At 37.6% G+C, this 13,846-nt stretch overlaps 1 protein-coding gene and 1 long non-coding RNA gene across 7 annotated transcripts in view; both read right to left on the minus strand.

Moving 5' to 3' along the window:
• The window catches only part of LOC309807426, a 115,266-nt gene that overhangs the window by 5,157 nt on the left and 96,263 nt on the right, over positions 1-13,846 (minus strand). The window lies entirely within an intron of this gene.
• DDX6 (DEAD-box helicase 6) overlaps positions 1-13,846 on the minus strand; it is a 37,174-nt gene that overhangs the window by 5,157 nt on the left and 18,171 nt on the right. For 5 of the 6 annotated variants that reach the window (XM_082626983.1, XM_082626982.1, XM_082626984.1 and 2 more), the window contains exons 6-13: positions 12,512-12,658; positions 11,284-11,378; positions 9,694-9,816; positions 9,082-9,210; positions 7,530-7,646; positions 3,987-4,050; positions 1,121-1,222; positions 433-639 (exon numbers count right to left, since the gene is read on the minus strand). In XM_082626983.1, coding sequence (XP_082483109.1) covers positions 464-639; positions 1,121-1,222; positions 3,987-4,050; positions 7,530-7,646; positions 9,082-9,210; positions 9,694-9,816; positions 11,284-11,378; positions 12,512-12,658 — 953 coding nt within the window. In that variant the 3' untranslated portion in view covers positions 433-463. The remainder of the gene's footprint in view (positions 1-432; positions 640-1,120; positions 1,223-3,986; positions 4,051-7,529; positions 7,647-9,081; positions 9,211-9,693; positions 9,817-11,283; positions 11,379-12,511; positions 12,659-13,846) is intronic. The other variant, XM_082626985.1, reaches the window with a different exon arrangement.

The following is a 13,846-nucleotide window of genomic DNA, read 5'->3' on the forward strand; positions in this document are numbered from 1 at the left end:
AAAATAAGACAGTTATCATTATAACCTGATTACACCTTTAGCAATAACATTTTACAGGTAATTTAACATAATTTATTAAGGTTCCCATTAGAAATTAAGAGTGAACACTAACAGAGATGACCGATAAAGGAAAAGAGCAAAAATATTTTCATATTCAAAACTGCTAAGATTCTTTTTTGCTTCCATTATTTTAGAAGTCTGAATTTGTCTTAAGTACTGCTCACATACTACATTACTTAGGAAGACTGTACTCAAGTGAACCGCATTTATGGATTCGCCAATAAGATCACAACTTCAACAGAGATACTTCCTGTTTACTATCATTTATGCCAAGAGGTACTGCATCCTTTATTGCTAATTATATATCGTGGAACATCAAATTTCCCCCAGGAAAGAGGACCTTGATTTCCTTTCTTTAAACATTATGCTCACTTTGCTATTTTGTCGGGTACACACATGCTTGTTAAGGTTTCTCATCTTCTACAGGCTCGCTGTGGTATTCTGCCACATACAGGCTCTTGTCAATGTTACTTGGGATAGGTTTGATTTCTGTTCCCAGCTGCTCCTCAATACTTTTCAGGTTGAAGCGATCATCATATGTGATCAAGTTGATGGCTAAGCCAAGATGACCAAAGCGACCTAACAAAAACCAATTTTAATTAATAAAACAGTTAAATATGGGAATCAATGTGCAAGCACTAGTCTATAAGTGGCAAATCCATACAGGATTTATGTTTTTGTTCAGTGCCATTCTGAGTATATGAACCCATACACACATTACAACTTCAGGTTTCACAGCCTAAAGTAGTACCTCTATTTTACCTTTTTCAAATAAAAACACGGGTGCTCATTTCTGTCAAAAATTGCCAGAATATACATACTAAACAGTACAGTTAGAAAAGTGAGGTTCTCATTTGTGAATCTTAAATTAAGCATAAAGTTATTGTAACTTTTTAAAATAAATGTTCTGGAAGAATTAGAAATTAATTTGATACATCAAACAACTAAATTAGTTTTAATTCACTGTTCTAACTGCTACCACACTCTACAAAGGAACAAAATTTAGTGATTAAACTTCTCAAACAACTTCCACGAAGAACATCTCCTTCCTTTTCCTCACCTGATCTTCCAATACGATGGAGATAGGTCTCTGCCAGCTTTGGGAAGTCAAAGTTTATTACCACATTCACAGCTTGTATATCAATACCTCGGGTAAACAAATCTTAAAAAAAACAAAACAAACACAAAACTCCATTATATCCTTCAATTTGGTGCCATAATACTCTTTAACATATATTTCTAATGTAACCTAAGCTTCATTCACTTCGTCAGTAATTCAAAAGCATTTGCAAATTACTGGCATTATCTGTCATGCACATTACCATAAGCAGCTTTCTGCTCAACAAGTTACCTTTTCCCAGTCCTGTAACAAAGTTTTTAAAAAAAAGGTCTAAAGTGACTGTGTAAATCAAGGATGACTGATAAGCTATACACTCATAAATGAGTCTCAGGAGTATAATTTTCTTCAGTCTATTTCTGAGTATTTAATCCAAGGTTAACAGAGAATTATTTTTAAAAATTTTGTTGTGTAACGTTAGAATACTTCTAAAAAGACATAATCCTCCAGCAGTAATTATTTATGCTTTGTTTAGAATTCATTCATCCCCTTCTGCTAAATGATTTATAACAGGTCTGAGGTAAGCTAATATGCAAGGCTATCCCTTCTAATTCTTTACTAGTCCCACAATTATTATGCTAATTTAGACTTTGAAAAATACAGGTAGAAATAACTATTATAGGCTAATAACTAGGTTTCCCTGCATCTATCAGCTCCACACTTCAAAATAATCCATGGTCAAATATTTCTAAAATACTGCTTTGAATTTGTAACTCGTTATTTTAAATTGCCTCCAGATAAAATTTAAAACTGATATTCAAGGTCCTCCACTCTATACTCTGGTCCTAACATACTTCTCTAACACGTCTCAAACCTTCCTCTCCACCAAACTTGTCCACTATACTTCTTTTTTTTTTTTTTTTTTTTTTTTTTTGCGGTATGTGGGCCTCTCACTGTTGTGGCCTCTCCTGTGCAGAGCACAGGCTCCGGACATGCAGGCTCAGCGGCCATGGCTCACAGGCCCAGCCGCTCCGCGGCATGTGGGATCTTCCCGGACCGGGGCATGAACCCGTGTTCCCTGCATCGGCAGGCGGACTCTCAACCACTGCGCCACCAGGGAAGCCCCACTATACTTCTTTAAACGTATCTCCTTAGCCATCTATGGATTACTTTTTATACCAGTCCCCTAACTTAAAATCCCTTCTTCTCCAAGTCTGAAACTCACCTATAGCTTAAATCACAATTTCATCTTTTCTCCGATCACCTCAGCTAGTCACCTTCCCTCTCTTAAGAAAATTTAGGATCATTTACTGTACATACCTCACACTTGCAAATTACCTTTACTCCCTTCTAGATCCAGCCCAATGCCTGTTTTTGTAAATAAAGTTTTACTGCCATGTGGCCATGCCCATTTGTTTATATACTGCCACAAGTTTATAACTTGTAACAGAGAACATATGGTGTGCAAAGTCTAAGGTATTTACTGTATGACACTTCACAGAAAAAGTCTGTAGGCCCTGCCTTAGGTTCTTAATGTTATCTTTTTATCTCTGATTAAACAACTACTCCTTGAAGAGAGGAGTGGTACTTTGCATATATTTATTTATACATTTTATACATAAATGTTATTCAGTACTTATTTAACAACATATTACCCACTGTTCTGAAAAATCAGAAAGAAGCAAGCATCGGCACTTCAAAAACTTATCTGGGGCTTCCCTGGTGGCGCAGTGGTTGAGGATCTGCCTGCCAATGCAGGGGACACGGGTTCGAGCCCTGGTCTGGGAAGATCCCACATGCCGCGGAGCAACTAGGCCCGTGAGCCACAACTACTGAGCCTGCGCGTCTGGAGCCTGTGCTCCGCAACGAGAGGCCGCGACAGTGAGAGGCCTGAGCACCGCGATGAAGAGTGGCCCCTGCTCACCACAACTAGAGAAAGCCCTCGCACAGAAACGAAGACCCAACACAGCCAAAAATAAATTAAAAAAAAAAAACAAAACTTATCTGAGGGCAGCCTTGCAAGTAATGCTTAAAAATAAAACCATGTAACCACAGCAGTAATTCATATCAATGTGTGAGTTCTATAAGTACTAAGAACTCTTTCTAGAAAACAAAAAAGTATTTTTCATTCTCAAATAAGGAAATGGTTAATGGCAAATGGCACCTTCTGTTTGTCTATACAGTTGACCCTTGAACAACTCAGGGGTTAGGGTCTCACAGCTGAAAATCTGCATATAACTTTGCAGTTGGCCTTCAGAACCCACGCGGTTCTTTATTTATCTGTGTGTATACCTCAAAAATTAAAAAAAAAAAAAAATCCAGGTTCTTCCCTCTATCCAGAAGCCTAGTTTAGATTATTAATCTAGTATCAATACTAAGACTATATTTCCAGTGTAGAGATGGGAGGCTACTGAATCCATTTGTTTTGTCTGCTCTGACTGTCCACCTGCCCTGCCCCAGTTTGTTTTTCTTCACAGTGAAATATACCAAAACATAAACTGGTCTGATTCTGGCAAAAAAACCCAAAAAGGCCATGATAAACACTTTTAAAACACAGTTTCTTAACATAATTCATTTTGTGTATGCTATATATAATTCATTCCTGTATGCTAAAACTATTCAGAAAATACACAAACCCCAAAACTGGTTTAAAAGGCAGAGATGAGGTATGAGCGCCAGAACAAGTCTTCTGCAGTTTCAGGTATAGAACCTAATTTCAAAAGTTAACTACAGCTCATTCTCAACTTCAGAAATTCTAGAAATGATAGTAGAGCGAGCTGGACTATGTCACAGGCCTCACTGCGTGATACGATAGAGAAAGAGCAAAACTAGGAAGAAAAACTATGCATAAACGAAACAAAATACTTACCAGTGCAAACAAGATTGCGGCATAAGCCATTTCGGAAGTCATGAAATACACGATTCCGATGTTCCTAGGAACAAAGTAATGCATTTGATTTGATTAAAACTCACACAAGCCCCCAAACTGCCATGATTTTTTTCTCCTACCCAAAGTTCTTTATACCCAAATTATTTTTTACATGAATGAGAAAGGAGCCAAATTCAATACACATAAATTAAAAACAAAACGTGAAAATAATTAACCATAAATTAGTTTCCCATGGGAATTAATATGAATACGTGTGTATATGTTGCTTATTATCTCAATTCTTAAAGGTATTTTTCGGGCTTCCCTGGTGGCGCAGTGGTTGACAGTCCGCCTGCCGATGCAGGGGACACGGCTTTGTGCCCTGGTCTAGGAAAATCCCACATGCCACAGAGCGGCTAGGCCCATGAACCATGGCCGTTCAGCCTGTGCGTCCGGAGCCTATGCTCCACAACGGGCGAGGCCACAACAGTGAGAGGCCTGTGTACCGCAAAAAAAAAAAAAAAAAGGTATTTTTCTTTTTTGCTGGAGTGGATTTTTAGTGAGAATTTTCACCATACTTCTAAAATATTTCAAACAAAAGATGCCAAAAGTTTGGCTTGACCAAAACATCTACTATTTACCTTTTCAGTTATTATATACAAAAGCTAAAAATAACTACTTTCCAATTAAAAAACAAAAATGAAAATATACACTGACTCTAGCAAAAGCAATAAATCTAGCATCTGGCAAACTGGTCTTTCTTTTCAACACAATGTTCTTCCATTCTGAAATATTCTCTTCAATTTAATACATTCATTTCCTGTAATAATTTTAATATTAGGGGCCTACATGAAGGTATCTGATCCATGACACTAAGCTTCTTTGAAAACCATATGTGAGTTGATTAAGTTCTTAACCCGTTAGCCTACAGAAACTTTCTTATGAAATTTCACGTCAGCACAAACACAAAATGTTGTCTTGCGATAGTTTTGAATTTATTTCCTGTTGAATTAAGTGCTGAAATATAGATTGCATCCTTTTCTAAAGGCAAATAGTAAAAACAGATGTACCTGAGGAGGTACACAGAAAAATCAGAACCTTCTGCAATGATGGAAATGTTCTGTATCTGTACTTTCTAAAACTGTGACTGCTAGTCACATGTAATGCGGCACTTCAAACGTGGTTAGTGTGACTGAAGAACTAAATTTTATTTTTTTAACATCTTTATTGGAGTATAATTGCTTTACATTGTTGTGTTAGTTGCTGCTGTATAACAAAGTGAATCAGCTATATGGATACATATATCCCTGTATCCCCTCCCTCTTGCGTCTCCCTCCCACCTCCCTATCCCACCCCTCTAGGTGGTCACAAAGCACAAGCTGATCTCCCTGTGCTATGCAGCTGCTTCCCACTAGCTATCTACCTTACGTTTGGTAGTGTATATATGTCCATGCCTCTCTCTCACTTCGTCACAGCTTACCCTTCCCCCTCCCCATGTCCTAGAGTCCATTCTCTACGTCTAGGTCTTTATTCCTGTCCTGCCCCTAGGTTCTTCAGAATCTTTTTTTTTTTTAGATTCCATATATATGTGTTAGCATATGGTATTTTTTTCTTTCTGACTTACTTAACTCTGTATGACAGACTCTCAGTCCATCCACCTCACTACAAATAACTCAATTTCGTTTCTTTTTATGGCTGAGTAATATTCCATTGTATATATGTGCCACATCTTCTTTATCCATTCACCTGTTGATGGACACTTAGGGTGCTTCCATGTCCTGGATATTGTAAATAGTGCTGCAATGAACACTGTGGTGCACGATTCTTTTTGAATTATAGTTTTCTCATGGTATATGCCCAGTAGTAGGATTGCTGGGTCATATGGTACTTCTATTTTGTTTCTTAAGGAACCTCCATACTGTTCTCCATACTGGCTGTATCCATTTAAATTCCCACCAACAGTGTATGAGGGTTCCTTTTCTCCACACCCTCTCCAGCATTTATTGTTTGTAGATTTTTTGATGATGGCCATTCTGACCGGTGTGAGGTGATACCTCATTGTGGTTTTGGTTTGCATTTCTCTAATGATTAGTGATGTTGAACATCCTTTCATGTGTTGTTGGCCATCTGTATATATCTTCTTTGGAGAAATGTCTATTTAGGTCTTCTGCCCATTTTTGGATTGGGTTTTTGTTTTTGATATTGAGCTGCATGAGCTACTTGTATATTTTGGAGATTAATCCTTCGTCAGTTGCTTCATTTGCAAATATTTTCTCCCATTCTGAGGGTTGTCTTTTGGTCTTGTTTATGGTTTCCTTTGCAGTGCAAAAGCTTTTAAGTTCCATTAGGTCCCATTTGTTTACTCTTGATTTTATTTCTATTACTCTGGGAGGTGGGTCAAAAAGGATCTTGCTGTGATTTATGTCACAGAGTGTTCTGCCTATGTTTTCCTCTAAGAATTTTATAGTGTCTGGCCTTACATTTAGGTCTTTAATCCATTTTGAGTTTATTTTTATTTATTTTTTTTTTTTGCGGTATGCGGGCCTCTCACTGTTGTGGCCTCTCCCGTTGCGGAGCACAGGCTCCGGATGCGCAGGCTCAGCGGCCATGGCTCACGGGCCCAGCCGCTCCGCGGCACATGGGATCCTCCCGGACCGGGGCACGAACCCGTATCCCCTGCATCGGCAGGCGGACTCTCAACCACTGCGCCACCAGGGAGGCCCTTGAGTTTATTTTTGTGTATGGTGTTAGGAAGTGTTCTACTTTCATTCTTTTGCATGTAGCTGTCCAGTTTTCCCAGCATCACTCATTGAGGAGGCTGTCTTTTCTTCATTGTATATTCTTGCCTCCTTTATCAAAGATAAGGTGACCATATGTGAGTGGGTTTATCTGTGGGCTTTCTATACTGCTCCATTCATCTATATTTCTGTTTTTGTGCCAGTACCATACTGTCTTGATTACTGTAGCTTTGTAGTATAGTCTGAAGTCAGGGAGCCTGATTCCTCCAGCTCCATTTTTCTTTCTCAAGATTGCTTTGGCTATTCGGGGTCTTTTGTGTTTCCATACAAATTGTGAATTTTTTTGTTCTAGTTCTGTGAAAAATGCCATTGGTAGTTTGATAGGGATTGCACTGAATCTAAATTTTAAATATTGTTTAATTTTAACTTATTTATTTAAATTTTAACTCTTTTAAATTGCCACATGTGGCTAGTGATTACTGTATTAAATACTAGCCCAAATCTAAGAATATGGGGAAGGAAGGGAATAAAATCTCACATTTCTATTATGCTTGGCAACTTACAAACTATTCATTCATACATAATCTCAATCTTCCTGACAACCTTGTGCGGTATGAATATGTACTATTACCCCTGTTTGTAGTTAGAAAACCTAACCTCAGAGAGGTTAAAATGAATGGTCCTTTGCCTAAGGAATAATTTATTCTCAAACTCAGAGCATTTGGAAGAGCATTAAAACAAAACAAAATCCAAGAAATACTAAGAAAAACGTTTTTTTTAAAATCTATACAAGTTTTATACTCACCTGCCTCATTTTAGCATGGATATAGAAGCAAGAATAACCCAGTTGAGAAATCTTCTTGGCTAGCAATTCAACTCTCTGAGAGGAGTTACAGAAAATGATCGACTGGTTTATCTGAAGCTGAGCACAGGGGGAAAACAAAACAAAAGATGACATAAGGAAAACAAAAACCTTCATTAACTTTGCCAAATCTTGAAAATATCATCTAAGACTTAGAATCTCATGATACAAGAGAGATGCAAAACTGTAAAAATTTTAAGTACTATTCATTTACATAGTAGTTGAAGATAATTTTTATTGTAGAGTAAGTTTTACTATAGCAGAGTATTTTTCATAAGGGCCGCATAATTGCCAACAGGAGTAAAACACAGCCAATTCTCATTACTTGAGGTAGTTATGTTCTATACAGTTACTGGAAACACTGAATTACTGAATATAGGACCACTGCTTCCAGGGGAAATACAGGGTTAGGTTCCTGTGAGGAACACTTAACTGCTTCATCAACGGGTCAACAGATAACCTTGTTTTATGTGTGTTACTGTTTGTTTGTTTGTTTTTTTCCCCTGCCACACAGCTTGCAGGATCCTAGTTCCCTGACCTGGGATCAAATCCATGCCCTCTGCAGTGGAGGCGCGGAGTCCTAACCACTGGACCACCAAGGAATTTGGCTCAAATAGTGTTACTGTTTAAAGACACCTTATTTACTCATGGCCCACAGCTCTGTAACTCATGCCTTTATGAAGTTTATCTAATACGTTATCTCTGCAAGGCACATCATTCTTCTTGTACTTAGGAGCGCTGGACAACACTTCAGCACTATGCCTAGGGGCCATTTAAAAGAGTGAAATCAACAGAAAAGCACAGAAATGTGGGAAATGTGGCACTAAATAGACTGTGAAAAGGGTGTTCATTTATAGTATGAGCTGAAACAAGAAAGCAGGGGGAAACCGCATGAGGTCTCAAATTCTTCACGTATGTCTGCAAATGACCTCAAGAGCACCTGAGTACTGACTTCGCGGTGACAAGGAAATTTTGGCAAGTAGGCGAATTTGCAAAAACAGAATCTGCCTACAACGGAACAATTATAATTACTGAGAATAATGAGGATTATCTGTAACTAAGGTCAAATTATTTTAGAATCAAATTAGAAGTGCCTTGACTTGACAATCATACAGTATCAGCTTCAGATCAACAACTCAAACTACCTTTAGGAAAAACTAAGGAATTTTTTTTACATTGAAAATGCTGAGAGGGACTTCCCTGGTTGTCCAGTGGTTAAGAGTCCGTGCTCCCAGTGCAGGGTGCCCGGGTTTGATCCCTGGTCAGGGAACTAGATCCCGCATGCCGCAACTAAGAGCCCACATGCTGCAACTTAAAAGATCCTGCATGCCACAACTAAGACCCGGAGCAGCCAAATAAATAAGTATTAAAAAAAAAAAGAAAAGAAAAGAAAAGAAAAAGAAAATGGTGAGAAAACTGATACAACTGTTTGTTTTACTGAGGTTAAGTAGTAAGTAACGGACAACATTCAGCCGCTAAAGCCTAACAGACTTACCCTGGAGAAAAGTGTGTTGAGGCAGTGTACTTTTTGGCGCTCAGTTACATATGCGTAGTACTGGGTTACTCCCTTCAAAGTTAGCTCCTCCATCAGGTTAATCTCATAGGGTTTCTGCAAATGGGAATTCTGAAAAAAAGAAGAGTCTCATATTTAAATGAAAGCAGAATCTATTTCTTAAACTCAGAATATATCCTCATACATTTCTGCTTGATAAACTCTTACTTTAAGGGATGCAGCCCTCTTTAAAATGTTATTATCTGTCATGGAAGAAGTAAATTACCACAAAATGGGAGATATAACATTCAGATATACAGCTAAGTTACTATTTTGTACTTTAAATATAGAATTATGCTGTAATCAATTTATCTAGCATCAATGGCTATGTCAGTCTGACACCAAAAGCTAAGTGAACAAATAAGAATCAAATTACTTTTGTATCTTAAAAAAATCAGTTAACTTATGAACAACAAACCTTAATTGATCAGCTGAAGAAAAAGCCCAAAACTTGAAATCAGTGTCATATAGACTAGTAGTAAGATGTAATTATGGATAAAGATATACTCATGGACAACAGGATAGTACTGCTTCCAAGTACAGGTTTATACTCACCATGAACTTCTGTACACTAAGAGGGAAAGTAGCAGAATATAATAAAATCTGTCTGTTTTTAGGTAGCGTGAGAATAATATCCTCCATTATCTGCACAAAATCCTGTGACAGCAACTTATCTGCCTGCAGTACAAAGAGAAGACGATCTTAAACACAATGAAATAATGTCTAAGGTCTTTGGTTAATAAGGCATCATCCAGCAAGTTCATGGAATGCTCCTGGTTGTAAACAGTAAGTCCTCTACAACACTGCATAGTCCAAAGGCACCAAGACACATTACCGGTGATTCAGAAGGGGAAAAGTCTGTAATACTCATCTTCCAAGGAAAAAAAGTCCTAGACAGATATAATCCTTGTTCCCATAACAAAATTTTAATGTGACTTCCATTACAGAGACATTATGGTATAGTGGTTAAAAGTACAGGCTGCAGAGTCAAACTACCTGGGTTTAAAACTTGTCTCCTTCGCTTATTAGCTATGTTGGGAGGTTTATTAACCACTCACTATTTCAGTTTCCACAATTTAAAAATTAAGATGTCTTCTTACTGTAGTAACTACTTTATAGGATACCTACCTTATAGGATTCTTGCAAAAATTAAATGAAAAAAACATGTAAAGCACTTAGTGCTAGCACGCAGTAAGTAACTAATAAATGTGCTCTCTCATTACTCAAAGATAAAAACTTGTTCTGAATTAGATCATGATGAAACTGCTCTAGTAATCTAAAACACAGACCAAACAGGAAAATAACTTTAAAAACATCAACACTGATTTCATATATGTATAAAACACTGCTAGGTCCTAAGGATGCAGAGCTGAATAAGTTCTTAAAAGGCACTTATAACCTGGTGAGATAACACATTATAACAGAGACGAAAAACCAAACAATACAAAGTTGTATGTTAAATGAGGGGTTAGAGACATTACATGCTTCTTAAGATGAATCACAGAATGGAAAGAGACTTAGAATGAACTTGGCTTTGAGATTATTCAACAACTTCTCTTACTGAAAAATAAAAACCTGGCTTTACTAAGAAAAAGACACAAGGCTGATTTAGTCCTAGAAATTCCTATCATCTATTGTTTTTAAAGGGTAAAACATGTTTTATAAGCAAATTACTTTGAACCGACAAGAGTCATGCATTTATTAAAAGGTCATAGGGACTTCCCTGGTGGCAGAGTGATTAAGAATTTGCCTGCCAATGCAGGGGACATGGGGTCGAGCTCTGGTCCGGGAAGATCCCACAAGCCGCAGAGCAACTAAGCCCATGTGCCACAACTACTGAGCCTGCGAGCCACAACTACTGAGCCTGCGTGCCACAACTACTGAAGCCCGTGTGCCTAGAGCCTGTGTTCTGCAACGAGAAGCCACCGCAGTGAGAAGCCCACCCACCGCAACGAAGAGTAGCCCCTGCTCGCCACAACTAGAGAAAGCCTGCGCGCAGCAATGAAGACCCAATGCAGCCAAAAGTTAAAAAATAAAATAAAATAAAAGCTCAAAAACACAAAGAGGTTATGCTTCATTCACTGGCAGTTATGAACAAAGCCAGAGTACTACAGAATAGTATGTTTCCAAATGAAGAGACATTACCTCATCCAATACTATCATCTGGACATGATCAACTTTTGCTACTCCTTTCTTGATAAGATCCAGGATTCTCCCAGGGGTAGCTATCACGACATGCACTACACAAGATTAGAAAACATATTTTCGTTAATTTTAGTTGGGGCAAAAAAGATATAGTAAAGGTTTATATCATATATTTTATCAGAAATACTGCTGTAGAGGTAGGAATAATACAAAGAGGCAAAGATGTGTTTTAGAATATGGATTTTCATTTCATCTTTGGTTGGCTAGAGAATACCTGTTAGTTTTACTGCTACATGGGGGTGGGGCTACAACTTCCCAAATCACCTGCTCCAAATAAGGGGCATACTTCCTTGTCTTGGGGCAACCCCCAAGGAAAAACAAAAGGTATGCCAAGCTTCTGATACAGTAGCTTGCCTTTAATCTAGATCTATGGTCTTCCGAAGACTGTAATAAGGATCAAATAAAATAATCATTTTAAATAACAGGACAGCACAAAGAATATAGTAATTAAACTAATCAAATGATAATCATATATAAAATTTTGACTAAAATTCTATGTATAATTTTATATAAGTGGATTTCATTCTTGCTGTTTTCTTTTTTCACTAAATAATGTATCATGGAGAACTCTTCATTAAAAAATGAATACAGGTCAGCTTCACTCTTTAATGGCCGTGTGGAATTCCCTTCAGACTATACCCAATGTATTTTAGCCGAACTCCCCTGACATTCAGGTTGCTCCAATTTTTTCATTACTACAAACCATGCTGTAGTAAACAACCTTGCATTTGTCCAATTATTTCTTCAAAAAAAGATTCTTAAAAATATACATTTATAATTTTGAAATATAATGCCAAATTGCCCACCACAGAGATTATATCAATTTACACCCCCATGTTGCAAGACAGCCAATTTCTCCACAAACTCACATTACTGGTTACTAATTAGCCTTGCCAATCTGAATTAACCTTGTCAATCAGATAGGTACAATATCACTTTACTGTTTTTATGTGCAATTTAAAAAATTACTAGTAAGGCTGAATATTCTTTCAATTACTAAAACAATTTGTTTTTCTGCTTGAATGAAATGGTCATTTCCTTTATTCATTTTTCTACTGCAATGTTTGTTTCTTATTAATTTAAAAAACAATTTTAATAAGTTACTGAAAGGAAACACCTGTACGTGGAATTCCAGAGAGCCAGCCACCTTACATTAATCATTTCCTACCTGTATCATCAAGCCTCATTATGTCATCTCGTAAATTGGTTCCTCCTGTGGTTGCCATCACTTTAGCCCCTCCCATGTGTTTGCTGACCTGGATGCAAATTTGACTGACCTGTAGAGCAAGTTCTCTAGTGGGAACAATCACCATTGCTGGAAAATAACAAATAACAGAGAAAACAGAAAAAAAAACAGCATATATTAAGAGTTTAAGAAGCTACAGAAATACTTTCCCTTGTAATTAAGACACTCAAATGAATAAATTTCCTTAAAAAAAAAAAAGAGAGAGAACCTATTATAGTGTTCCAGGTTTAGACTCTTCCTCAGTAACAATGCTGTACAATTCTTGTACTCTTCTTAGTTACAAACCCTTAAAGGGTTCTTTGTCAATTATTAGCCCAAAGTTCATTAATATTTTAGTAAGAGATTCACTAGTCAAAATACCCAAATAAGAAACTCTTGCCGCCCAGTTCTATTTATATCATACGAAAGTAAGTAACAGAGAGATGGCAGAAATAATAATTATAGATCAAGAAAGCTGGGGAAAAAAACAGCTGAAAATTTAAGAAAAAGCTTCAGAGATGAAAACTTAACTCTATTAGCTTACTCTGGGTACAGTTATGGAAATTTGTTTCTTCTTTACTGCCTAACCTCTTAAAATCCCCAAACCACAAGGCTTTTTTTTTTTTTTTTTAATTTATTTTTTATATATTTATTTTTGGCTGTGTTGGGTCTTCGTTGCTGCGCGTGGGCCCTCTCCAGTTGCGGCGAGCAGGGCCACTCTTCGTTACCATGCGTGGGCTTCTCATTACAGTGGCCTCTCCTGCTGCAGAGCACGGGCTCTAGGCGCACGGGCCTCAGCAGCTGTGGCTAACTGGCCTAGCTGCTCCGCGGCATGTGGGATCTTTGCGGACCAGGGCTCGAACCCATGTCCACTACACTGGCAGGCAGATTCCCAACCACTGCACCACCAGGGAAGCCCAAACCACAAGGCTTTAAAGAGAAAAAGTTCATGTTTCTACAAGGAACTCTGCAGACACACAGCTGTCGCAAGAAACATTTCAGTTCCACAGTTTGTAAGTATCTATGTCAGATAATTTAACTTCTCAAGATCTTAGCTTTTCCTATCTATAGGACAATAATCTTATTTTGCCTATCTCACTGGAATGTTGTCATAGCTGTGTAATATGTAATAGAACTCTGAAAACTAGAAATCTCTTTAAAAAGTTAGGAATCATTTTTTACAAGACAACCAGGCCAAAAACCGTGAAAAGGATAAATACGAATTCCAGATTATTTAAGTTCTGACTAAAAAAAGATGGTACTAGCTCCAAGATTTAA

This window comes from Mesoplodon mirus (assembly GCF_964341445.2).
Source record: "Mesoplodon mirus genome assembly, chromosome: 7".
NCBI classification, from domain to species: domain Eukaryota; kingdom Metazoa; phylum Chordata; class Mammalia; order Artiodactyla; family Ziphiidae; genus Mesoplodon; species Mesoplodon mirus.